Here is a 27,795-nt window from a genome sequence, read left to right on the forward strand (position 1 = left end):
CCGGGATCATTACTTACCGAACACTGATCACACCAGTCAACGAACAAGATAACTTCGCGTTGAACCATACTTTCATCAACGTCCAGCGAAAAAAATATCTATTGACGATTGATGAGGTAATCTGGATGGATGTGTGCGTAAAAACCAACAGAAAAATGTACTAACCACAAATGAGACCACAAAAGACAAACAAAAATTATATACCAGAATCTCGCTTTTAGTGTCTGGTTTAGTCAGCAAACCAGAGCTTCTGCATTAGGACGGCGCCGTGTGGATGAGTGGTTAGCGTAACCGCCACCCGTCCCAGTTGGTCTGGGTTCAACCCTAGCCGTGGTCGTTGAGACTTTTCTGAGCTGAAAAAAATTGTGGTCGTGTCTTCCTTCGGAATGGAAGTCGTTGGTCCCCGGTCCATGAGTTGATGGGTCGATATCTAGTCCAGATAGTGGAGCCACCTCACTGGTGTCGGTCGTTAGCTTCGTAGCGAAGAAGAATCGCACCCCCTCTGCTTTTCAGTAGCAGTTTGGATTACTTGCACTTTGAAAGTGCGGAGTCCAGGTTGGTGGGAAGCGCACAATATTTATTTTAACTGAATTTGTCAATCAAATTAACAGGAAACTGTGCTTCTAAAGTTTCAGGTTTTCGTATGTTTTTACAATAAGATTTTTACACAAAATTGCACCACCTTTTATTAAAGTGTCTTTCATCCCATAAAAATAAATTGCGACGAATCGTGCGCCGAATGGCGCGACGAATCTTGCTGAGACTAAAAATAATCGTCGCGTCTCCTTTGGAAAAGCACGGACAATATTTTAGCGAATAGTTCTCCCAGAATAAAACAAAGAAATCAGATAACAGTTACTAGAGTTGTTTTTCCTCAGTGTATCTGTGAGTGCCTTGAGTTTCTTGAAATTTTCGTGAAATTTCGAGCAATCCTATTTTTTGACAGCCAGCTGTGAATCTGTCACAACATAACACCGAGCGTAGCTATTTGTTTCGATTGTTCCGTGCAAAAGCATTCTACCAATTCACTGCTCCACAATAAACGATGGCCAGCCGTGAAGCCGTTCGCCGTGCTATACAGAATGTACGTCCGATCTTATCTGCCGACCGGGAAGAGGCCCGCAAGCGTGTTCTGAACCTGTACAAGGCCTGGTACCGTCAGATTCCGTACATTGGTAAGTGTGCAAAAATGGCTCTTGGAGTGTTATGTCATAGGCTAGAATGGTGGTTCGAAATGAATCTGCGACAGAATGTCAGATCCGTGATCAGAAATAATGGGAAAATCTTTTTTTTTTCTTAATTTTAGTGATGGACTACGACATACCTAAATCGGTGGAACAATGCCGAGAGAAATTGCGGGAGGAGTTTCTTAAACAACGTAATGTTACTGATATTCGGGTGATTGATATGCTTGTAATTAAGGTATGGTTTATGTTGTTTAGAATAAGGATAAGGGAAAGGACAGGAAAAGTAAATGTCTAGTTTAGCGACGTTCATAGAAAAAATAGTTCCGAAGCTTAATCGCAAGCCAGTCTCATGTGGATAGGAAATCCTATAAAACATGAGGCAAATATTACGTTTATGTGCACTAATATGCCTACGTCACGTAAGGATGCTTGCATGCTGTAATCAACCGTCAACTAGCTAGCCCGGAGGAACCGCAGTGGCTTTGAACCGCTTCGGTTCCATAATTTTGACAAAAACCCGAAAATGGGTTGACTTATGACAAAAATCGATAAACTAGATATATGTATACCATTTTAAATGATAACATTGTTGATCTCATTATTCCAAACAAGTTGTTTCTGTGCACAGCACATTTTACACTTAAAAATCGATATAAAAGACATTTACAATCAATAAATATTTCCTTTTAGGGACAAATGGAACTGCAAGAGTCCGTTGCGATCTGGAAACAGAAGGGACACATAATGCGTTACTGGCAGGAATCATGCGAACCAAAACCTACGGATTTTCTGTCCAAATTTTTGACAGGACACAACTGAACGTAAGTCCTGTATTGTAATTATTTAAATAGTTTGAATAAAGTGAAAAGTAAATCGGAATTCGTCACCCTGCAAAAATCTTAGAACATTGTTGCAATGTAGAGAACGCCTGGATGGAACAGGATAACTTATTCGTATTAATCTTTAATGAAAAAGAATTTTTGACTGTATTGTTTACTGGAAACCTATTTCACCAAAGGTCTACAACATACTCTAGAAGTAGATTTTAAGTTGAGAGCTACTGTCTAGAGTATGTTGTGTATGTTTACATCGAAATTAAACCTGCGGACCAAACGTTTTGAAGAAACTTCTTAGTTGATTTGCACTTCAATGCGATGCTGTAAATTTATTCAGTTTGTTTATTGAACACGGCTCAATGTTTTCGCTCGGTGTCATTTTTTTGTATTACATGTTAGACGTCCTAAAACTGAGAATTTACAATTTGAAGATAATTTATAGCCTAATTTAGAGATTATCTTAAAAAAGTGGATCAATTTGGTATACAAAAAAGGACTTTACTATTCATTTTTCGGATCTATAAATCGGTACCATCGTGTTTCTAACCTCTGACAATAAGCTTCTTAGGTCACGATTTCTTTTCAGTCGGAATATCATTTTACAGTCTTATTAACATAATAACTTATTCAAACTTTTTTAAATAAAATATTTACAATCGGACGTAATTTAAAAATGTCAAACGTTTCAGCAGTTTCCTTGCAAATTTACTAAACCGGAAATTATTTTCACGATGCTGTCGCATTTATCAAAAAAATAGACAGGCAACTCGGCATGAGGAGCAGCTATTCGATATTCTCTAAACCTTTTCTTCAACCGCTCGACGTGTATCCTTACGCTTGCTATCTCTTGGGATAGTACGATATCCTCATTAAAGAGATAATCACTTTTTGATATGCTCGGTGGACCAAACAGAAGCCCTCCTCGCTCTGCTATATCTCCTGCCACATTTTTGAATCCACTATCTGCGAACACCCCCATTCCATCCCGAATACATTCCAAATATCCTGATTTGCTTACGATTTCCTGCTTACTTGCACTACCTAGGAATCCCTTCGAGATAAAGTTTACCAATCCGCACGGTGTAAACGAAACAAGATACTTGATTGTGTTACATGATTTATACTGAGAATATGTTACCAACTGCGCTACCGGGTTCGAGCATTTCTGCACGTGGATCCCAAAACAATCAATAATACTTTGAACGCTGCTGTACTGAGAAAGAAAAGCATCCGGTAAAGATCTCTTAACATCTTCTGCACTTGGCCAACACACAAGATCTTCCATTTCTCGAGCTATTTTTGGGACGCTTTCACCGAAAATTTGATAAACCCGCAAAGAGTTTAAACCGAAAACGTCTGATACAATATCGAAAGATTCTCCCAATCTAATGATCCGTAAAACCATCATTATATCTCTCTCCTTTAGTCCGGTTGCTTCACTCAGAGCGTCTAATAAATAAAGACTATCTTCTAAAACACCCAAGTATCGCATGGAATGTTCCTTCATGAGTTTTTGGTTGAAGCTTACGTATCGCAGTTTTTCCTCGACTGAATGTTGGTCAATTTCGAAGACTACCGGTGATGTAGGAGGTGTCCTAGTTGTTTGGTTTGGGAGGTCCGTTTGAGTGTTTTTATCAATTTTCTCAACCTTGCACTGTATGACTGCGGAAGGCGATTTGTTGTTGTCGGTGACAGGTTCGTGATCACCAGTATTATCCGCATCCATTTCTTTAAGATATTATTTAGAATTAGTTGTAAATTAATGGTGAATGCTATAAACTTACGTTCAAATTCCCGTGACGGCTGGCTCCGATACGATTCTGAAGGCTGTTTCACCGAACAGGAAGGTGTATTGAACGCATACTTCTCAGCGTCTATTTAAATTATGCGTTTATAAATTAGCACATACGTAATAAAGTAATTAGTTACCTGTGTGATGTGGCAAGTTTCGATAAGGAAGAATATCTTTGTTTAGAATGTACCGGCGATTATAGTTTGCTGTCTTCAGTGTCACTATGTGAAAGTCAGATTCCTAGAATATCAAAAATATATAAGTTTAAAATTGTTTGCTGTATTTGCGTTCATTTGACATACATCGAAGTGGTTTTGGCATACATAGAGTTTTCTCCTTCCAAGTTTCTCAGGTATTCGATTCTTCGCAAATATACCTGCTCTTTGCAACCAAAGTTTTCTTCGCTCCGGTTCTTTCGGCATTGTAAAAAAATGTATCGTTGGCCACTGTATTTGTGTAACCGTACAGCCAATTACACAACAGTTCATGTTAATAGAAGAAAACAGTTTGGTCTTTGCAAATTTAATTCCAACTATAGCATTCACTATTGAAGTATTCCGAAGTCTCGAATGTTGTTTTACCACCTTTACCACAAACGATATCAAGAATCAGATGTTTATACATTTCTTGCTATAAATCTAGGAGCTATAAATATATGTTTGTGTTTATTCCAACCAGTGTTGCCAATTTTTTATATCAAGGAGAACATTGCAGAAGGGCGTTACTCCAATTTTATGCATTTGAAAAATTTAAATCTCGACAAACATATGATTACGACGTAGAAGCCAACTGTCAAAATTCACTTTGAGTGGAAATTTTGGACAATCCGTTACTCGCCAATCACAGATGTTGAGAGTAAACAAAAGAGAAAAGTTTTCTTTTTCACGAACTGCTGTAAATTGTGTGCGACCATTTACGGTTTGTCCTGAATCGCTTTTCAAAGAAAATTTAGACAGTTGGCTTTTACGCCGTAATAATATGTTGGTCGAGAAATGTTTTTAATATAAAGTTTATTACGATAGTCGCTGAAAATCTATTTAAAGAGGGGGAGCGGAGGGGGATGTAAAGATTTCGCCGTGAAAAAAACATCCTTCGCGAATTTTTATCAGAAATTTGGGTGAAGCGAATTGATCGAAACATTTACCAACGAGCTGTCTTTTGCCTTTTTAAATAAAACTTGCATAAAACACTTTAAAAAATCACAAATTTAGCTGACGCCACAACTTATAACCCCTTAAGTCAGCGCATTCGTACTTTAAATGCGCAAAATATTTGAATACTTTAAGTACTTGCACATCGACATTAATTACACTAAGTTTCTTATTAAGCACAAACAAATATTTTGAATACTTTCATTAATTTCTTCAATTACATTCAAAATACGTCGGTATTTTCTATACGACTCGCTCATCCCTGCTAGTGCTGGTCCCTATCTATCGATGAAAACAAAAATAAAAAATCGCTTTTTTTAAATATCTTGACAACATTAGTAAATAAAGTAATCGTATTCACGAATTTCAGTTCTGAAATACAATATTTTGAGCAAGTCACCGGCATGCTTATACAATATGCAATGCCTGGATGTACCCACATTTGTTGAAAGCTCTTCTCTGAATTTCTCAAAAGATGGCGCTGAACGTAGCTAAGAAGGGTGTAAAACTATTTCCCTATCATAAAGTGTCTTGGATAAGCAGGCAGAGGAGATCTGAGGCGATTGGGCTTTACAGTCACCAACAGAATTTTACGTTTGTGTTTTGATGGAATGATAATATAAAATAATGTTATTTTCTTCAAATAAATTGCAGATCACACAGCAGTGTTGCTTTGTTGGACTTCTAAAAATTTGACGGAGTGTATTATTATAAATTTGACGGAGTGTATTATTATAACTGTAAAATATCGCTAAAATTTCGGATTCGGTTAATTGTTGCATCGCATATTTTTATATTCCTTAGCTTCTTTGGAGTGAAACTTTCTTGTTGCTTTATGAAAGGTAAGTGTTTTATTGAAATCTTACTATGGACTATGGACACTTGATCTCTACGAATATTCAAACGGTTAATATTTTGAATTGAAGTCACATCAAGCGATGCAAAGTATTTAGCTATCAAATCAAAATTTTCTTGTTTGGCATTCTTGGTGGAATTGTTTTCGTTTCTCAAATAAAACAAACCGGATGGTAAACGGTAATCGAATCTATGTCCCGTAGAAGTTATCATTGACTTTAAATTTCGGAGTCAGTTAGTTCTTACTGAACGATAATTTCATTAGAACATGTCTTATGCGTTATCGTAATAGTTACATAATAGATGCAGATTATAAATTAAAATAATAGACAATTTAAAAAAGTATACATTAAAATGTTTTGAACGTGTTGGATGTCTACGGTTGGATAGTTTTATATGCAGTTCCAGCTTAGTTCCTGGGTACCTGGGTCAAATAAATGTTCAAATCTATTAGGGTAGTGGGGGTAAGCCAGACATTCCATGATATATCAAAAACAAATTTTCATTCATCTAATAATGATAGAATATTTTTTCGATTATATTGAGCTTTATAGAAACATTGAACTCACACTGATATGTACTTCAAATATCACAAAAATAAACAAAATATATCAAAGCAACCTGTATGTGCGCATAGAAGTATTTTTCGGTAGATTCTTATCTACTCTATCATTGGGGTGGATTGGTAGTGAATGAGCCGGATTAATTTCGTTTCACAATTCTAGACCTTTTATTCAAAGCGACATATCTACAATGAGTGACTCTCTTTGTTTACTTTCTCTTCTGTTAATAATTCGGTCGCTTTAACATTTATCCCTCAACTCTTTGCATAATATGCAAAACCACCGTCTGTCGATCTGTACTGTAAAATAAGTGAAAAGTGCTATAGTGACGCCGTAAAAATCGAAAAAGAAAGTAAAAGAGAGTCACTCATTAGGTTTTACACCAACCGACATAACCCCACAAAACAACTGCCAAGAAAAGTGGTATTTACAAAAATTATGTTGGAGATGTCGAGTTTATCCCCATTTCTCTTTAATCTTATAAAGTCTGCATCAGCCTCACGACGGATTGATTTCACGGATAGAATTAGAAAAGACAAGTTAAATTTTTCCACGGTTTGCAATTAAACACTTTAAAACAGAATAACATGACGTGAATATTGCATATTTCAAGGGGTCAAGTGTTCACAGTTCTAAGCTATATTTTAACACAATATCAACAACAAATGTATTATTTCGGCTGCCATGGTATTTGTATTGAAAGAAATAATTGACTATTGCATAGCTTCAGCAGTTCCAAAGATGAATTCATGTAAGTATTTTGAAAGTTGGTAATTTGGATATACATTTTAAATATAGTTTTCTTCTCAGAGACAATAGATGAAACGAGTTGCATGTACTAAATCTTCAACACAAAAGTTACTTTAAACACAATAAGTGCAGTAATTAATTACAATATGCTTATCAAATTTTCCGTAAGTTAAATACAGGAAAAAATTTCACTAGGACAACTGCGTACTTTAAATATTTTCGCTACGAAATGTATCAAAATAATTTCATTACTTGTAATAACTTATATCTTGAATAGGAAGATTTTCTTTCCAACAGTCTTGGTCTCTTGAGAAAAAACTAAATCAGGAATTCATTGCAGTGTTTTTTTACTGTATATTGTATTCAAATGATAAGGAACTCTATTATTTGGGGATCAATGAGTCCTACTAGTACAGGTATTGGGGCTATAGCGGTGATTCCGAAACTTTTGGACATTTGCGATGACGTTATCACAGTTCCTCGATGGTAGGGTGGTTAACGCACCAATCTAAAAATTCGGGGCATAGCTTTTCTCAGTGCGTTCAACAAATTAGGTTAATTTTCGCTGTATTCCTTTCCACTGTTTCGGCCATTTTTCAGTCTTTACCGTTGGACACTGAAAAAGAAAAAAAACGGCTGACGTCAAAAATATGTTTTCATATCTGAGTAGCATTATTTTACCTACCCTACGAAATTTTCTTTTCTGAATCACTCTAACTGCTAGTCAACATATAAGACTGAAAAAATAGCGATGCGATTTACGCTTGAGGGCACAGCACCTAATTTAGAAAAAATGAATTTTCGCGTTTCGCGCTCTACTCGTCAGTAACTGACACCAACTTGCATATGGTGCGTGAACTGTTTGGATTTTGTATCAAACTGGCGCCAATTTCGTGTTAGCTTGGATGTCTCGTCTAACTAATAGCAAAATAGTGTCAATTACTGACGAGTAGAATATGAAACGCAAAAATCCAACTTTCTTAAGTTATGATGTGTGCCATCATGCTCAAATCGGATCACTTTTGTTTTCTTTTATTAGGTTAAAAAATTGCACTGTTCCAGGCGTTTGGCTGTCATTCCAAAAGACAAGAGCTTACATTTAGTTTCTCGTCAGCAAACCAGAGTTTCTGTACTTGGCTACCCGAGACATCACTCGGGACCAACCAGTTGTGTCAGGCGTTCACATATGTTGTGTGAAATGTTTGGATTTTGTGTCTAACTGGCGCCAATTTGGTGTTAGCTCGTCTAATTTACAGTAAGTCGCAGTCAGTTACTGACGAATAGAATACAAAACGCAAAAATTTAACCTTTCTTTTGATAAGATATAAGATTAGTACTTTCACTACAACCCTTTTGTACTTCGGTTGCCGAACGTCCGAGCATGCTGTTGAAATGCCTCACTGGTTGTAGTGTGCAGAATATACCTAGTTGCATTTTGTGTAAGATTATTTATTTATCAGGGATATGTGATATCGTATTGTAAATTCAGGAGGCAGAAATATTTTGTAATTTTGTTTATTTCTTTCATTTATAATTATAGTTTTTTTCGTTTCCCATATTTACATGTATATAATAAATTCAATAAATTATTCTTATTTTCAAATATAACTCTAAACGATTCATTCCATTCGTTTACATCTGGAAAAATGAACTTCATTTACAATTCTATTACTTTACATTGCCAATCGAGTAAAATTTACAGTTTGATGCAACAAATTCTCTGCAATTGTTTTCAATGTTTTCTTATTCGACCACTAAATGTGTTTGCTTTCATCCTAATTATTTACTCGTTTATTTACCGCATCAAATACAATCAGCTGATTAGGTATATATAATCTCTTATAGTATAATTTTGTTCATTAATTGTTCAATTAACATCAAGGTTGGGTTTGCTTATTTTTTTCCTCTCTAAAATCCAAACTTTTTTTGTTCATAGTATATCTCATTTTGTGATCCTCGTATTTCGCAATATTTACAAACAGTTGGTTCGCATCAATTTACTTCGCTCAGATTAAAGAAAAATAAAAATAAAATATGCAGATTATTAGATTAGAGATAAGAAAAAATAATATAAATTTGATTTAAAGATTGACGAGGACTAGATTTGGTTTGCTTTTTCTTGTTCTAATGCAAGTTGGTAGTTTCTTCCCCAAAATTAGCCCACAGATATGATTGCCGTTGGAAACCGCAGACGTCCTTCCGGCTACTTAGATACGAATTAGCAAGTGAGTGAAAATAAGGTAATGCTGCTCTTAGTGACACATTTCGGTTGGCTTTTCCGGCTTGGTTATAGTATTTACAAAGCAGCACATTTTACAGTTCAGCATCCGAATAGACCTACCAGAATTCATGCTCCGAATTGACAATCTATTTCTTATTGTTGTTAGTATTCCTGGAGCGTTTATTTTACTAAGATCATACCAATGTTGCTGGAGTATTGCCACTATGTCGATAAACTGTATAAAGTATTGAAATCAATGTGTAACTTAGTGAAAATTGGAATGCAGTCGAAGATTAATATCTACCGGTATTGTAGTGAAAGCTAATTTCATTCATTCTGGTGAGACTAGCTGAAGTGAAGCTGAAAGTTGTGACTTCGAATTTGGTGGCAATACTTCAGCGACGTAGGTATTGCTTGGTGTCGTATCGGTTTTAAACTGCAGCAAGTTTGGCATTCTGTGTGGTGATAAACTAGAACGTTGATGATGTTGATGTAGATGTAGACAAATTCTCATATGGCACTCGTGGTCAATTCCACGTTTATTGTAGTTAAACTTCGGATTTTTGCGAGTGGTTCTAGCGTTTTATCAAACTTTAGAACCACTCTCAAAAATGTTTTTTTTTTTTAAATACAGAATAGCGAACTTCCTGCAGCCGCAACTGTTTTAGTTAGATGTAATGCAAACTATTGTACAATTCCTTATTTCTGCCCATGTGCATTCGCTGCGATGTCACCTTTATTAAAACTAATTTGTTTAACTCTGCATTGTTGATTAATCCTAATAAGGAACCAATAGTGACAGAAGCAGTTTGTGTTGATTTTGTAGCGCTTAGAAGCTCTGCCGTTTTGTACGCTTGGTTTTTGTTTCTTTGAACGGGATACCTCCAATACATGACCGGGTGGAGCAGAAAGGATCTGAATACAGAAGAACTAATTAAGGAGAATGGCAGGCAAGCTAACTCATAGTTTTTTTTTATCTCGAAACGATTTGGTAGAAACAAAAAGTCATCGTTGGAGTACCAATTGATTGAATCGTAACTTAAAAACTAATGAGTGTAACACAGCCTTTATAACCTGAGATTTAGCGTCAGCTCTCGTTCTGCACTCTCTCGGGCTTTTGCTTTTGCATGACACTTCGATAATAATGATAATGGTGTAAGTAACGTTTCATGTGGAGGTGGGTTCAGGTTTTGAGCGAGCGCGCCTACCGACCTCTACTGGGTGGTGGTTGAGAGTTGGTCAACCCTCGCTGGGGTTTAATACTAACTCCCAACCATGATGTGAGTCGTGAACGAGTCCATGTCATTATCACAGACGACTTTGCTTGGTTCCAGCATAGGCGACTTAAGACCAAGCATGTCGACGTCAGAATTGAACGATGTTATTTTGTAGCAGTTGGGAAACATATCGTACAGCTCGTGCGTAGTGCCGAGATCCATGTCCAAATATGCCAGATCCCAGCTGGAGCCAGTGGTACTGGTGTGATATTGAAGTGCCGATGCGCACGACGAAAGCAGTGGAGAGGGAGAAGTTGTTAGTGTTGTGAGGTTCAGATCACAATTGCTGCTAGTGGTCAATGTGGTTAAGGAGGTTAGGGTTGTCGTACTGGATGCGTTTGTGGTAGATGAACTGGCGGGATTCGTACTATCCATCGAATTGTGGTGATGATTGCTTTCGCTACTGCTATCACTATTGTTAACACTACTAACATTGACGGGGCCAGAGTCGCTGTTGGTTAGACAGGACGCTGACGAAGTGGATTGACTTAATGCTAGACTATTGCTACTATCACAATTATCGTTACTCGCTAGTACCGTCGCACTCACGGCGTGATGGCTATCGTTAACGACACTGACCGCAACGCTCGGGGATGTTACAAAGAGGTCGTTGTTGTTCAGTGGATCGAGAGCCGATTGCGAAGACAAGCTTAGCACCGAGCCCCAGTTGATTGGGCGGGTACAGTCATCATCGCCAAAGCCGGAATCGTTGTCATGGTAGCCGCTACCAGTCAGTGAACCAGTACTGGACGGAAAAGGTGTCGCCCGGCCCGATTGAGGATCTTTCAGTGGATGATGATGATGATGGGAACTGGGTGCTGTTGTTGGAGATGCTGTTGTCACTGCTGCCAAGGATCCCAGATGGTGCTGTTGTTGCGGTTGCTGCTGATCGTAGGGCGATAATTGCGTAGTAATTGTCGTCGATTGCTGTTGGTCTGCGGTACAGTTCGTACTAGTGCCATAGGTTGAAGACGACTGGGTCGTTGTATTGCTGCCTTGAAGTCTACTGTAGTTACTGCTGCCGTTATTGCTAGTATCACTAAACTTAGGAGTTGGCTGCTGCTGCTGCTGTTTGTCATTTGCAGCTATTCGGCTATTGTTGTACAGAGGTCCGTTGACATATTCATTCGGCGGTGTTGGAGTCTGAGGCGATGGAGGCGGATGCTGATGGTGCGGATGATGTAAGTGATGCGGCGGAGGTGCATGGTAATGGTGCGAATGTTGGTGCAGGTGCTGCTGATGGTTGAATTCTTTGTTCTCGTGGTCAATCTCACGCTCGATTGATTTCAGCGTGTTGCAAATCAATACCGAACGGTACAAGGATTGATCGGATGCTTGGCGAAAACGAGCTAGCTTGAACATGGATAGGTTCATCATCTTCAAGCGCCGTTCCTTGTAGCACTGTTTGTTATTGCACGACATATTGCGACCATCGCAGCATCGCTTGAGATGCCTTGCTTGAGCACCAAACTGATTAACGTTGCTATAGTTAGCACTGCCTAGTTCGAAGTATGATTTACCATTTTCAGCACACCGAATTGTTTGCTGCGACGATGGTGCTTCGTACGGTGGCGAATAATAGCCATGCTGACTCCAACCGTATCCTCGATTGGCATACTGCTGTGCCCCATTATTTGCGGCGTTGGTTCGGGAACAATTCTGGTACGGCTCCGGGAAATATCCAGGCTTTGGATATGCTGGCATATAACCTCCCCGACCAGTCGCACACGGGTAACGGATAGGCGAGTAGCTAGGCAGTATCGTTTCGTCGTCGTCAAAATCATCTTCAAAGTCATCGTCATCGTCGTCTAGATCATCGGAAACTAGTAGAGTGGTAGCTAGCGTGGAGCGTGTGCTGTCGGAGCCCCATGCCTCACCGGGGACTGCAACAGCTTGCAACTTACTGATTGGATCCACATTAGAATCACAGTTCCAGTTTGTTTCTCCGGGTACGGCGACCGCTTCCAATTTTGCTATACTATCTTCTGCCGGCGCTGCCGGTGGTAGAATCAAAGGACTGTTGCTTTGAACGGTTGAGGGTGTTCCAGAGACCAAGACAGATGCCACGGTCCTTATCGTTATACTACTGCTGTTATTGCTGTTACTACTAATGGTGATAGATCTGGTCGGACCGGTCGCTACTTTTGTCGATGATGGGTTTTCGGTACTTTCGTTCATCGCCGCTTCTTCCAAACGTGGATTTTTACTTGCACTTGCTCCATCCAATAGCATCTCCGGACAACCACCATCGGTAACAGATTGATTTAACGTATCGTTGCTGCCTTGCTCGCTGCGCTCCGGTGCAGCATTAGTATCCTCGTACTTGCGCTTGTTGCAACCGCTGCTATTTACTGCCTTTTGTTGACCCATTATTACGAATTTCTGTAAGACAAAAGAGAAACGAAAATCATCGTTAGTACAGGTTGAGATATGACGCCGGGAGGTTAAAGAAACGGAGCAAAGGTATGTAGATGCGAAACCAAAAAAAAAACAGCGGGAATTGTCAATGTGTGTCAATCATTAAAAATGTAAACAATACCCACAAGAAAATAATCTAGAAGGCGGAAAGTCAAACCACGCGAACAATGTCACAGAGAATAGTACGGCCATACCACGACAGTAGCAGCCACTCGAGACTCTGAAGCGAATTCAATGAATGACGAACAATAATACATAAATTAAAAGGCAGCGATAAACGACCATAAAAATCATATGGTTTGTGTTTACAACTAAGTCCTTTCCTTCTCCCTTCCCAGTCGCCTGTTCCCTCCGCTTTGGCACCGCACAGCCGGCGGGTAGGGTTTGAGACGGACGAGTATTTCATTCATGAAAAATCGAATTACGGTACTAACCAGTCAAGTGATTGACCTTTTTGTGTTGCTGTTGCTTTCATTAGCCTTTCCGCAAGGGGAGGGGCAATGCGGTCTAAAAAATGACTAGCACCACAAGCTATGAACATGTCTTCAAATTGCATGGGTGCCTGCATCCAACGATGAAAAATTCTTCTCGTCTTTGCCAAAACAAAGTGGGGGTGAAGAGGGCTACGCTGGAAAAAGATGTTTTGCGAGCAACATAACAAAAAAAAACTTTCATTCATAATAGTTTGCAGAAAACTAGCGTACCGTTCAACGCCGGAACACGTGATTTTTCTGAACGCATTGCGCACCGACGGAGAGCCGCCGTTTGGTTTTGGCTTATCGTTCCTTTTAATTTGGGTATTTGCGAACTTCAGGATCAGTAAACACTCTCCAGGGGTTTCCAGAGAAAGCAAGTGGATTGAATTGAGAAATAAGTTTCATTTCATTATGTGAGAAGTCATCGGATAAGGAAAGTAACTCACATTCCGACGGGTGCTCAATGCTCATCATCACCATCGGTTACATTTGTTTGGATTTTTATTCCTGGTGCAAGTTTTTCGCGTGATTCGCCGATTCCTGCAACGAGTTTTAAACGGAGGAGCTTTGTTTGATCAATCGTTTCGAGCTCCTTCCCGACCAGCCTTGCTCGACTTGCTATACCTATACAGTATATGTACAGAAGTCAGAACAAGACGGGCGTCTTAGAATCTGTATACATAAGAGTGAGTGGGGGGAGGGCTTTTTCATAGGATGAACCGAATAGGTGGAAAATCTCCCCGCGGTAGTTGCTGGTAGCTTTTTTTTGCACATTGTGATCCTGAAACGCATTGCGTGAGAGGTTATCTGTATAGGCCTTCTGCGGTTGAGTCCCCGCTCGTGCTTGCTACCACCAACAGTCAGGCCGTGTGCCTGTGGCTCCTGGTTTTGGCGGTTCGTAGCACCATGTATTTATATGAACTGTTATGTAACAAGACAACAAAGAGAGAATGCACATATATTATGCTCGAAACGGTTGGTATATAGAATGTATCGAACATTAAATCGATAGACTGATTACATCCGGATGAGCTTTCCAGGGTCCTAAATTATATTTTAAATTTAAACCAGTCGAATTTGTGTGCGTTTCTGATAAAATGTATACTCCGCATTTCTAGTATACCTTGGATATGTACTTGGATTAATGAATCCACTAAAAAGACCCATCACACTGAATGTGTTTTCGTTGCGTTGGGCGCAGAAAAATTGCGGCCAAAAAGATGTAAAACAGTGAAGACTTTACTGCTTTTTTCTTCCTCCGGTTCCGATGTCGTTGCACCACCAGTAGCGCTCAAGAACGAGGAGATACGGTGGCTCTTAGATATGTCAAGACGAAAGAAGTCCGATTCTTTGTTCCTCCTTCCGTACTTGGAGTCTAGCTGCCGTTCTGGAGAGGTCGCAAAGAGCGGCTACACGATGAAGATACCGTCGTCGCAGTAATAAAAGATTTATCTTCTGCTCGTTTTTATTATTGTACCCATTTTGCTGCTATAATTTTCCTCCGAGCGTTTCGGAAAACAGCACTGCCATCAATATCTGTGCTGATTTTTTCAATTCAACTGGTGGGAACCTTGTCAACAGAAAATTCCAACTCAAATTGTCGGTTAACTAGTTAATAATAATTTGTATTATTTAAGTGCGAAAAAGTTTTTAACACGTGTCAACGTGTTTTCTTTCCAAAACTTCTTCCTCGAAGGCGAAATCGAGGGAGTATGTGAAGTGTACACCGCAACAAGATCTAGAAATTCAGATCTTCATGGTCTGCTGCTCGATGTACCGTCAAACACACTTACGAGTGTGACACGGTCACAAAACAAAAAGCTTTTTGGATTATGCGATGTCACTGTTGGCTACTTTCTGCAAAGCTGTAGAGCGTACTTCCATCAACCACGCCGCAAAACCCTTAATCGGAACCGAGCGAACGGTGGCGATAAGGCGAGTGAAAATGTAATGTGTGTAATCAAAAGTCAAACTGAAAAAAGACAATTTGGCTTTCTACCAACTCAGCTCTCTTGACAATTGAGTTCGTTGGGAAAAATGCTTTTGACTTGTCCCTGCAGATGGATACTATTTGGAACAAAGTATTTATGAAGCTCTTGCGTTATTCGTTACATTTTTTAAAATAATCGTGCCAATATTAATTCTTTCATGCCTTTTTTTCTAGGACATATAAAGATCTAAAAATTCGCTTCTTTCAAGAAACACAAAAAATCTATCTTGATCAAAATATCTGCTTTTATTGCCGCTGCTCAATCTTAACCTTCTGATGCTGAATAAACTTCTTCTAATGTATTCACAAATTCGCAGCCCAAATGCACGATAAATATAGTCCCCAGGCTGAAACGAATATTGCACCCAGCTTGTAAGTAATTCATGGATTTTGGGGTAATGATTTTTTGAAGTAGAATGCTTCTAACGTTTTAATATAGGGGCCCCGTTTCAAAATTTTCAGCCGGAATTTCAACCCGATTTTTTGAACGTGAATATATACTGTTATACTGGGTGAAAACATTAGATTTTGCGCTATCTGTTTGGAAATATGTACAACAATTTTGTAACTATTTCTGTATAGTGTACAATTACTGAAAATAACGGAAATAATGGAGTTTGTGAAAGCTGTGATATCTGCGCCATGATTGGTCCGTATAATTCAGTTACAAATGAGCCAGACTAGTTTTCGTTCGAAGGAGCACCTCTTTGACAATGAAAGTATACTGTTTTTGTTCAATGGCCGGCCCCTTTGGCTGCGAACGTAAACTGAACCAAGTACAAAACCGGGGAACGTATACGAGAGCAGCATCATTCGTGTGCTACACTCGTGCTGGTTATACCAGCACGTCCTGTCGTTCGAATCCATCGTTTGCTGAGAAAGGGTCACTACCCCGAGCGTGTCATTGCCGGAGTACCCATCTACCCGGCAGCAATGATGGAATATCTTGCCGTCGAAACATTGGAGCTGGCAGTACATCCTTGCCCGTGATACCAAAAATCATCCCCCGTAATCTACAGCTGGCCATTCGAAATGACGAAGAGCTGAATAAATTGCTCTCCGCTGTGACCATTACCGAGGGCACATCCAGGTCTGAAAAGAACCTCCGCAACCCAAATCGCAACCTTTTCGGTCGAAACAACGAAAAAACCTCCCTTTTCAGGGCGACTATCAAGAAAAAAAAACAATAAATACGTAATTTTTTCATGCTAGATCCATTTTTTAAGTTTCTCGTTTTTTTGGGAAACTACATTAAAATACCTTTAATTACAGTTATTAACAATAAAACAGATGCAGCGGTTCAGAATTCAATTCAACCAAGCAAACTAATGAATTTTAGCCATTTAACAGTACTGAACCTTCTAAACGTCTCAAATTCTTAGTAAATTGACTAGCCTGGCGGTAATTTTATCAAAGCAACTGTTTATTGCTTTGTCGCCCTAGGAAGATAGATTGGGGTTAACCCCCGAATTGATGCAAATGGTGCACATGCCAACTTGAAGTTGTCAAATTTTTCGTGTCTCGGATTCTAACAGTTGACTGGGCCGCTAGCTGGACAGTTCATTGATATTTCTTCGTATTTGCAGCAGTTGTTTTGGGTCTAGTCTCTTGTTGAACATTTTAGAGAACTGTACTGCATCTACCAGAGACTGAATATTTCTTTACTGTAAATCCGCAACTTCACATTTTTGTAAAAATAATAAAGGAAAGTTTCATCGTCAAGTATAGCAGAGAACCGATTTAAAGCCTTTGAGAAACTTGTATTTTTTCAGTACTATCCATTCAGTACCAATAGAAAATAATAAATTTGAGCGGAATTTTCGAGTCAAATCGAATTTAAATGATTTTCGGAATAGCAAAGTAGAATGCTATACTCCACGTAAAATGAACACGAATGCTATAGAATAGACAAATCTCGAACCAACATGACTTTCCCACTCACAAAGAAACAATACGATGTCACACAAACAATGTATTCTCTTTTTTATTTTAAAATAATTTTCATGCAGATTTGCTTGTCACTCGTGTTATGTAATGACCATAGGGAGCTCCTGCCAGATGATAAAGAAGAAGGGAGGTAGGGGGACACACCTTGTTGGCAAAATGTATAGAATTTTGAGCTTTGGAAGCGCGTTTCCTGTCAGAGTGGCGAAGAATTTGGCAAATCATGCACAGAAATTATTTAAGATGTTCCTCAAGGAAGTCACTAAAGACTACTGGTAGGGTGATGAGCCTATTTTCACCATACTAAGCAAGGTGTCTCACCAATTCGGTAATTTCTTGCCTTACAATCAATGGAATGCGTAAAAATTGACATCAGCCGCTTTGCTTCGTTGTTAAAAACCAATATAATAACACAAATGCGTTGAAAACAGTAAAATTCTCGTGTTTGAGCACAATGAAAACTCGAATCGAGTGCCCCTATTGTTGCGCTACCATTTGACTCAATGCGTTGAACAAAGATGACAGACACTGCTCTAACCAACGGTTTCAAATGGGTAGGGTGATAATAGAAACATGGCGCAAATAGGCTCATCACCCTATCTGTTTTATTCGTCAATGATATTGATTCAATAGGCAGTAGTGTACTAAATAAACACCTTAACGTTTCATAAACATTTACAATAACAAGTTCTACTGGATTACTTTCCGGTTGAATAGGTCCTGGGGTGGGTAAGCCGCCACTGGTAATAACATTCAGTAATGAACACAATAATCACAAAAATTTAAAATTACTAATGGGGACGGGCATAGCGTAGTTGGTAAATCGATTGCCTTGTACGCAGCTAACCTGGGTTCGAATCTCAACCCCGCACATAGGGTTGGAGATTTTTCTAACCCGAAGAAGTGAATGACCTTAAAGTTAAAACCTCTATAATCGAAATTTTAAAAAATTACTGATTTGTATCGACATTTTTAAGTCAATAGCTTTTCATCTTTGGGCAGTGGAACTGTTGATCTTTGGTTGTAAAGTTAGGGTATTTGGCAGTATGTTCAGTGAATCTCTAATTAATTTGGCACGTGAAGTTGAGATATTAAAATCGATTCTCTTTGATTTAGAACAGAAAACTACTACCCCAGAGTTTAAAAATAGATATTTTAGCCAGTTTTAAAACTGAAATACCTATCTAGATTAACGTTAACGATTGGATACGTTATTAAAGTATTTATAATCTGAACATCTATTAATCCGTATTCGGTATTGTTACACGCAAAAACTATGTTGCCCAATTATATATCTATCTATCTATATATATATATATATATATATATATATATATATATATATATATATATATATATATATATATATATATATATATATATATATATATATATATATATATATATATATATATATATATATATATATATATATATATATATATATATATATATATATATATATATATATATATATATATATATATATATATATATATATATATATATATATATATATATATATATATATATATATATATATATATATATATATATATATATATATATATATATATATATATATATATATATATATATATATATATATATATAAAAGTTAAAGTTTGTATGTATATGATTTATAGACTCCCAAACGGCTTAACCGATTTCCGTAAAAATTTGCACACAGTAGGTATTTGGTATGGGGCGTGTTTGTGTGCTATTAGTTGAAGATTATCTGTCCGCCAGATGGCGCTTTGGAACAAATTGTGTTTTCCTCCTATTTCGCAGAGTGTCGCAGCAACGCGCGATGGGTATTAGCTAGTTCAATATAAAATCTAGGTATTTACCGATCTTTATAGCCATGTTTCAGGACAAAAAACAGACTCGAAAATGTACATTTTTCATTTGATATTCCATATCTTCGAATTCGTTTCGCAAATCGTATATGTAAAAATTAGCTCACGACAATGACAATGAAAGTATCAAGTTAGAGTTTAAACATTTGACTGGGATGCTAGAATTTTATTTCTGAAAATTTTGAAAGATTTTGCTCTTACTCTCACAATCTTTTAAAATTGATTTTTGATTCTAGCTTAAAGTGTTTTTGACTAGTATCAACAATAAAATGGCAACACTGTTCACTTGAGCTACGAATCACAACCGCAACAACCGCCTAGAAAGACAGCACAAAAGCCAGCGCCGATGATGGGGAGAGAACCGTTTCGTAACCTAAATGTTGAAGACTCTTTTTTTTTTTTCAAATATACATTTCGTGTGGCTTCCACTGTGCGAACCAACCAAAATCATTCGCAACGTCCGAGAAGAGACGGACAGAGGAGGTGGTGCGACTGCCGTACACAGACCTATGTAGCTACACTAGCGCCGCCGCAGCGAAATATCCCCAAAACTAGACTATCGCTCTGGGGGTGTCCTTCGCATTTCCTGTTCAAACCAAAATCGCCTACCGTGCGATGTGTGAGCTGCGGGGGAATCGATCGTGCAATGTTTGGTTGGGTTGCCGAACAAAATATATGGTTCACCTTGGATGGTAGTGCCTGGCTGCGTCGCACTGTAACAAAAGTATTGCGATTTGACTTGTTGGAAACTTGAAGCGCAACGCAACCGCTCGCTCCGTCACGTAAGAAAACCTGTCAGAAGAGGAATGGCTACCTGTCAGAAGCACGAGCAGGGATATATTCCTTCAGTCGATCTTCCAAGCTGGAGCTTGGTGGGGGGAGGGGGGCTGGTTTCCGCAGAGGCGGTAGTGCGCAACGGGCGATGGAGCCGGCAGCAAAACTTGAATTTTTAATGAACTTTTTTTTCCTCGCTCTTGGGTTCTGTTCGGTAGTCAGGTATGATCGCTAAACGGCTGCCAGTCTGCGTAGATACCGGTTTTGTCACTGTGAAGGCCAGGTTCTTCTGGTTGCATATTATAGCAGCATTCGGCCGGATCGTGCGTTGGTAGTTTAGCTCACAGTGCACAAGCGCGATCTGCCCTGGACTGGAAGTGCCAAGAGTAAGGAAATTGAAGAACATTCCTTTCTTCGGCTTTGTACGCAATTTTTTTTTGAAATGGAAGATGTGGGGTAAAAGGGGAAAGGTATACAACTTTGCAAGCTGCATTTTATGCCTGTTGCCAGCGAAAGAAGAATGCGTCAAGTGCTGTTTATTCCAGCCCTGTTTGCTGCGGCGGCACCCTACAGGTTTCGACAGGTCGCAGGAAGACGTGCTTCGCCCGGAACTCGTGTGCGGTTCAGGGACACGGTCCGGTAATAATCTTATAGCTTTCATCTTCTCCATCAGCGCCACTGCCGTTCGTTGTGCTGGGAATAGTTGTTATTGGACTCTACTTCTAGCACGAAAGGTGAGATGGTGGCGGCAAAGCATTACTGCGCTATCTCGAGGAGAGGCACATGGATGTCTCCTCTATGATGCGGCAAGCAGCGAAGTGCCGGTCACCATTCACGCGGTTATACGAGCGAAATGGCACGGCGGACATATTATTACCATTGAGCGGGAAAAATAGTTAACGGTTTACATTTTTTGAAATTAACTTTTGCCGCGAGAAAGGCCGTCGCAGAAAGAGGCTCGAGGAAAGTAACGAGCGTTGTTGATGATGATGATGATGAGATTGAAAAGAGCGGTTATATGACGCGTTTGTGAGCATAGTTTTCTCCGACACTGCGGAACTTACTGACTTACCAAAATAGCTACATGCTGGAATCTCTTGGAAAGTTAAGCGGGCCATCGCTTCTCGGAAAACTGACTCGATGCGCAGAAGGACTAGGCATAACAAATGTGCAGATAATTCCCTCGTGAGCAACAATTAAGGATATACCGAGAAAGATGAAAATGAGAAACCATGGAGAAATATTTTAGGGATTAAAACTATCTACCTGTATCTAAAATTCGGGTATCTCGGAACCTCACCAGGTAAAGCCTTGTGAGTGAGCCGGAATTGCTACTGGGATAATACACCACTTTGAGATTGATCCGGAATACCGTAAACGCGCACAGCTTGATTGGACATGGCCTATCACGTTCCACGCAATGTGTCGCTATCATGTCTTACGACGGTCCAGTGTTTTATCAGCGCTGCTGCCGCGTAAAAAAAAACGATTGCAAAAACGCTTATCAATTCAAGGAGTTGCGGTTTTAGCAACTGAAATCAAGACTGCCATCCGCATGTAATGTGGTCGTCGTCAATCTGAAGCTTAAGTTCAAGATCGCTCCTTGTCGCAAATTGTATGAGTCAAAACGACCAACAAAGATGACGTCAGGTACTCTTAAGTTTTGCTGGCTCCATCAACAGCGTTGGAATATATCGTAAAGTTCTTCTGTTCCGCTACACCTCCCACACTCGTAAACGAGGACAAGGACTTAGCATTCTAACCCCAACCAAAAAAAAAAAAGCTGCAAAATCGTATTTCCCTACATCCTTGATGGTGCTAAAACCAAGGCGAGATATTTCCCAATTCCACCACTTCCTCCTCCAGACCGTACCGCCGCCGCCACCACCTACCACCCACCCATCCACTACCGACAAGATATAGCACAGTCCTTTATGCTATACTGTTCCTGCGAGACTTGAAACCCTAAGCCCTATAGCGCTCGATCTCGAAGCCTGCCTAGCTCGTCCATAGCAGTGCTGTGTGCCTTCCTGCGAGTGAGTTTCGGTGCGGTTCACCGGAGGCCCGAGACTCGGCACAGTATTTTATATTTCGAACTTCTTTGCCCGTACAATTTTTATGCGCTATTTAGCAGAATATAATACTCTTTCTCCTCTATGCTGACTAAAGCAACCCCGTGTTTGTGCCGCTGTCGGTGCGGCTTGCTTGGATGGGTCGGGGTGCTTGAAAATGTTCGTTTTCTCGTTCATTCCCAACATCATCCGACCAAGCAAGCAAGGTTTTCACTGTGAAAGAGGGCGCTGCTTACGTCGTAGAAGTAGCAGTGCAAAGGAAAAAAAATTCCACACTGCTTCTCAAACGAACAAATACGTATGAAGCAACCCAAATAAAATAAAGCATATAATGTTTTTCCTCCTCTGCTGTGCGCTCTATAGCACTCTAGTGTTTCAAACGTCTGAGATATGGCAGGCACCGATATAGGGTTGGCAGCGATGATTAAAAGTCGAAAATTTTCCTACTGACTCCACATGACCTCTAAACGGTAGGATAATGCTTTCCGGGGTCCTAGGAAAGGACCTCGTGCGCTGGTAACCCTATCGGAGCTAGCACCGTTCACCGAAGCGAACGAGTCTGGGCCACGCCATGGCTCGGCACTGCACACCGCACATTTGAAAAAAAAAAAGACACCGATGACGACGTCGACGACCAAAGACCGTGTGCTTCGCACCGATATGATGATGTGAAGAAGGCAAGGGAAATATAATAAAGGGGACGAACGGCATTTGGGTTGCCAGCCATCAGGCCATCCACTGCTGCCGTCGAGATTGCCGGGTGTAAAAGGAAGGGAAATACACGCTGCCACACTACACCGAGCGCTCTGTGTGTGCGCCGAGGAGGAAGCATTTGGGCGAGTAACGAGAAAGGCTGACTGAAGAAAAAAAAATCGAAATGCTCCCTGACTCTAATATACCCGACAACAGAAAGAACAGCCAGCAGCAGCGGGCAGGGCGGACCAGTAGGGAAAAGCGGAAAATCCTAACCCTCATCATTCTTTCGTCTCTTCGGTGCTCGGCTCCCGCACTCTCGCTCTATCTCTTTCTCCATCCCGTGCTAGGACGGTGGATAAAAATACGGTACACCAGTCAAGCAACGTGCTTGGGCTACGTAGAATTCGAAATTCGGGTGACGTTCCTATCTAGCTTTTTTCCCTGCCGAGCGCGAGCCCGACTCACTGTCTCTGAGGGTCTCACTCTATTTTATTTCTGTGTATTTTCTGTTGTTTCCATAGCCGTTAGAGGGACGGAAATCTTCCCTGGAAATGGGTTTGATGCGTTTCTCCGATTTATGATTGTGAAAGGCATTGCCACTGAATTAAGGTTCGAATCTACACTAGAGCGGTGGAGACACTTGCAGCCAATTGTGATTAGATGAATAATTTGTTTGATTTTTGGAAGCGATTTTTAACTTTTTACAATTAAGAGCTAAGATTCCAGGTAGAAAAATACAATATAGTTTTTGTACGAAAATACTGATTATTCGAACATACATAAAAATCAATTAGACGAGCACTTGTCGTACGATTTGGTCAAATATAACTCAATTTGTAAAAGTTTATTACTTGTTTGTAGTTTCAAGCTTTTGTCACAGTCCAGCAATTATTCAGCTAAGACAAATATATCAAGGAGCAACGGCCGTAGGGAGTTGACATTTTAATTTGACAGAATCACATGCAGTTGATGTTACGTATACAGGACATAAGAGTGTGTGTCCTCTCGAGTAAAGCCACATTGCTTTTACACCTGAACTAATTTGGTTTGTTTTTAAACTAAAAAAATAAGTAAATAAAATGCTCAGATTTCGGGCTTTTCTTTGAAAAAATTACTTATTTACTTTCATTCACATCAAATATTTTTTGAAATCTTTCACAGTGTGCTCGAACTCTACTAAGTTCAAAAATTTATCGATCACTTTGAAAAAAGTTATAAATTTTCATAAAAAACTTATAAAAAAATACATGTATTTCCCAAATAAAACTTCAATCGCTTTGAGGCACGTATCATGGTCCAATTTCGCTCAATCTTTTTCAATTTTTTTTTATACCTTGAATCATTTTTAACCGGCGATGGACAAAATTTCAACATTGCAAAAATAACTAACAGGACTCTGCTGAAACGACCCCAATTGTTTAATTCGTATTCATTTATTCGTTATGTTTTTACAATCACAACCAACACTCAGAACAATACTTGTAGTAACAAGGACTGGGATATTAACTCACAACCAAAACCCGAATCATAGTAACCCATAGGACTAAAGATCATATCAGCTTTATTAGTGCCAATGCAAGAACAAGATTTTTATGAAAGATGAATTACGATCAAGAGCATTCCAATATCTTTTCTCGTTTTTTTTTTCTGACGTTGGATATTAGCTCGATAGTCGAAAGTTATGTCAGTTAATATGACAATGGGTGTGGAATAGAGTTTTCATTACCCGGGAATCGAAGAATGATTCAAAATATACAGTAAAATTCAAAAGAAATAACATGGACATTTTTTGTAAACAAAATGAATCATACACTTATCAGCAAATGACTGTTCTGTACTCTGCAAATAAGAATGTGACGCGTTCATAACTTGTCAATCAGTTCTTAAAAATGTATTAAAGCAGTTGAAAACATTTACTAATTCGACGTGCTTTCTATTTCATCACGACTGGCGGTGGAGTGAGTTGTACGGTTTATATTTATAGTTTCGAGTAATTTTAATGTTTCTAAAATACCGATACCTCTCTGCTAGACTTCGAGTGTAGCATTGTTTGCATATCTGTCTGAATTTTGGCATCACTGACATAGATTAGCTTTGATGTGAAGAACGCCGATTTAAAATATAAAATCCGACAACTTGAAGTATTCACGAACTTATAAAAAGGTTTGTTATATGCTCACACAAATGTGCACAAAGAGCGAAGTACACCGGTGCAGGTGCAAAGCTGTGTAGTGCTAAAACACGACTATGCACAAAAAAATCGAGAATTCCGAGAATTGCGAAAATCCCAGGATTCCCATGAAATTCGATCACGGGATGGATACTCTAGTATGAAAATTGTTGTTCAGCACAACTGAAATTCGCGCGCTATCCAATATTTTAGGTCTCATTATATGCCTGACCAACAGGAGACTCATGAAGTGCCTAAAATATTTTTTAGGAATATTGTTGCGGCAAATGGCGAGAAAATGTCTAGAGGCAGTATTATTTTTCCCAAAGACAAACTAGTGTAAGGTATGGTATCAAAGAATCTCGAAAAATTATAATAGTAAATAGTAAATAATTGAGAATACAAAATAGTTTTGAGTGGCCTACAATAACTGCACCGAAAACCATACTTTGTGCGACGGACATGCGATATATTTTACGCGCGCGTCGTTTATTGTTATTCTTACTATTAGAAAGAGAAGCAATTGTTAATTTTGAATAGATAAGAATAATAATAAGAAATCAATTTACTAATTAAATTAGAAATGTTTTAAGATGCAGAAAATAAAAAAGAGGGTCCTGTTTTTTCACCTCCTAGAAGACACGCGGATTCTAGGCTGGGTATGGCCGAATCAACATAATGGTGTTGTGAATCTACTAGTGATTACCAGCCCCATCGGCGAGATTGGAAATTATCTTTGTGAAAAAACGGTCACATCATTTCATTGGAATTGACGGAACCGATTTCATGGAAGAATGAATGAAAGGTGAAATCTCCTTTTAAGCTTCTACTGAATTTCATTGCGATATGATTCCCAGTTGCAGAGAAGCGGTTTGATTAGTGATCACGTATAAAATGGTTTTCAACATTTTTGAAAATACATATCTATATCAGTGCGGTTAAAAGTGCTCCTGGATATATTGATCACTGCAAACGGTACCGAAAGAACTGCACAAGAATTGGCCAAGATGCGTCGTAAATGAAACTATCGAATTATATAGTACGTATTCTTTATATTACATAGAATAAAGTTTTTGGTTTTATTTTGTAAACTTCAAACAATTTCTCGGGATCAGTTAGACGATGACTCCAAATTAGCCAAATCCAAATAGCCACACGGCAACTGTCTGGTCAAGCAAGCACAGAAGCGCCAATTTGCTAATAGGACAGCGAAAGCGAACTCCTTTCTTTTGGTTTGAAAATCACACGCTTGGCACTATACAACATTTACCTAAAAAATCGGATCAGTGTGTAAGAGCACAACATCTAACTTAGATAAAGTTGGATGTTTGTGTTTCGAATACATCTCATCAGTAACTAGCACCGACTTGGGCTGGCTTAGACGTTTAATCATTTTTTTTTGCAAAATGGTATCAATGATTCTTCAGTAGATTTTAGGGAAGTCTTTTGTATTTTATGGAAACCCTATGACCTTCAAGCAATCCCACACAAATGGTTAGCTTCATTCGGTTTGCTCTCATGAATTTACCGTAGCGTGATCCTTTAATCTTCCAGCGAATATTACGTCTTAATTATGTCGACTTACTGCCATTGAAAGCCTCGGTCGAAGGCGCAAGACAGAATAATAAGCTTTTAGCGTTAAATTACTAAACAGTGATCGACAGTTGTCACCACTTTCCACTGCTTCATTTCCATTTGTCAGGTTTGACAGCTCGATTGTTCGTTACATTAGTAAAATACGCGTCGAATTTTGTGAATCCTCGTCTCAATATAAATAAACAAACAAGGAATCAGAATATTTTGGCTCAAATGGCACGTTCCCCGTACATAGTCGGGGATTTGTGCCTTTGCGAGCCTTAAGATTATAAACCTCAGGAAAATTCAACAAGAAATTCTTCAAATGTCCCCAGAAATTTAACAAAAATCTACTAAAATCAAAGAATGTGCTCAAAATTCAGAAAATATAATAAGTGATAAGATAAGTGACAGTTGAAGGTGTCTAATGACGTTGGTAACTACCAACAGTTCTGAAAATATTGCAGAATGAATTAACCTATATCGACGGGAGTAGCAACATTCTTGGCATTCCTTATTTGGATCATTGGTGACTATTAAACCTCAAGGATCTGCGTTAACGACACCATAAACGACCGGTCGCTGGTGCTTAAAGACGCTTTCGCACAGTGCACTAGCGCGATTGACGGAAGGCTTTAAGTCACTTCAGGCGATTTAAGAAACATTGCGAAATATTACTGAAATTCAGTATGAAACAAACTCAAGCAAAATTAAAATTCAAGATTCTTCAATGTGTCTTGTTAGATGATTAGTGCGTTTTAAATAAGTCTACAACAAATGGTTTAAAGCTATAAAGAGGAAGCGAGCATTATTCAATAGAAATTTCCTTAGATCTGCTATGTTTCTAAATATCTGATCCCCTTCCAATGTAACAAAATTCCAATACCATTTATTTCATTTTCATAAATATTTGAAACGAAATATTTTTGAATTTTAGAATCGATTTCAATTATATTATCAACCTTATACCGTAGCGAGTCAATATTGTTCCTAGAATCCTATAAATGTACTCGTTACAACCCAAAAAGTCATTCATCTACATATCATTTTCTCGCCTTTTGCAATATGAGCCCAACATTAGGAGGAAATCAAAACGTAGTGTCAGTATTGAGCGTTTCTCTGCGTTCTGTTATCGCACTGATATACATGGTTCAAGTGTGCACATCGATAACGATCAGTCGTAGTTTTA

At 38.9% G+C, this 27,795-nt stretch overlaps 3 protein-coding genes across 4 annotated transcripts in view; 1 reads left to right on the top strand and 2 right to left on the bottom strand.

The window, feature by feature from the left end:
• The first annotated feature begins 951 nt into the window (after positions 1–951).
• On the top strand, positions 952–2,084 carry LOC131676267 (NADH dehydrogenase [ubiquinone] 1 alpha subcomplex subunit 6). The gene is made up of 3 exons (XM_058955389.1): positions 952–1,175; positions 1,307–1,422; positions 1,878–2,084. Exons 1-3 carry the CDS (start codon positions 1,046–1,048, stop codon positions 2,004–2,006), a joined length of 375 nt encoding a protein of 124 aa, XP_058811372.1. The 5' UTR covers positions 952–1,045; the 3' UTR covers positions 2,007–2,084.
• A 237-nt stretch (positions 2,085–2,321) lies between these two features.
• Positions 2,322–4,438, bottom strand: LOC131677114 (uncharacterized). The gene is made up of 4 exons (XM_058956718.1): positions 4,118–4,438; positions 3,953–4,055; positions 3,808–3,897; positions 2,322–3,751 (listed from the first exon to the last, which is right to left on the bottom strand). Exons 1-4 carry the CDS (start codon positions 4,301–4,303, stop codon positions 2,709–2,711), a joined length of 1,422 nt encoding a protein of 473 aa, XP_058812701.1. The 5' UTR covers positions 4,304–4,438; the 3' UTR covers positions 2,322–2,708.
• A 5,424-nt stretch (positions 4,439–9,862) lies between these two features.
• The window catches only part of LOC131677115 (uncharacterized), a 58,299-nt gene continuing 40,366 nt past the window's right edge, over positions 9,863–27,795 (bottom strand). Inside the window, exons 1-2 of one of the 2 annotated variants that reach the window (XM_058956720.1) lie at positions 21,166–21,311; positions 9,863–13,014 (exon numbers count right to left, since the gene is read on the bottom strand). In XM_058956720.1, the coding sequence (XP_058812703.1) occupies positions 10,618–13,002 (2,385 nt within the window). In that variant the 5' untranslated portion in view covers positions 13,003–13,014; positions 21,166–21,311 and the 3' untranslated portion in view covers positions 9,863–10,617. Of the gene's footprint in view, positions 13,015–21,165; positions 21,312–27,795 lie in introns of those variants that run through there. The other variant, XM_058956719.1, reaches the window with a different exon arrangement.

The sequence above is a fragment of the Topomyia yanbarensis genome, chromosome 1 (assembly GCF_030247195.1).
Source record: "Topomyia yanbarensis strain Yona2022 chromosome 1, ASM3024719v1, whole genome shotgun sequence".
Classification (NCBI taxonomy): Eukaryota; Metazoa; Arthropoda; class Insecta; order Diptera; family Culicidae; genus Topomyia; species Topomyia yanbarensis.

Coding starts and splice junctions, on each gene's coding strand:
- LOC131676267 (XM_058955389.1), top strand. CDS start 1,046: ATGGCCAGCCGTGAAGCCGTTCGCCGTGCTATACAGAATGTACGTCCG. Junction 1,176..1,306: donor CCGTCAGATTCCGTACATTG/GTAAGTGTGCAA, acceptor TCTTAATTTTAG/TGATGGACTACGACATACCT. Junction 1,423..1,877: donor TTGATATGCTTGTAATTAAG/GTATGGTTTATG, acceptor ATTTCCTTTTAG/GGACAAATGGAACTGCAAGA.
- LOC131677114 (XM_058956718.1), bottom strand. CDS start 4,303: ATGAACTGTTGTGTAATTGGCTGTACGGTTACACAAATACAGTGGCCA. Junction 3,898..3,952: donor AAACTTGCCACATCACACAG/GTAACTAATTAC, acceptor TAATTTAAATAG/ACGCTGAGAAGTATGCGTTC. Junction 3,752..3,807: donor GCCGTCACGGGAATTTGAAC/GTAAGTTTATAG, acceptor AATATCTTAAAG/AAATGGATGCGGATAATACT.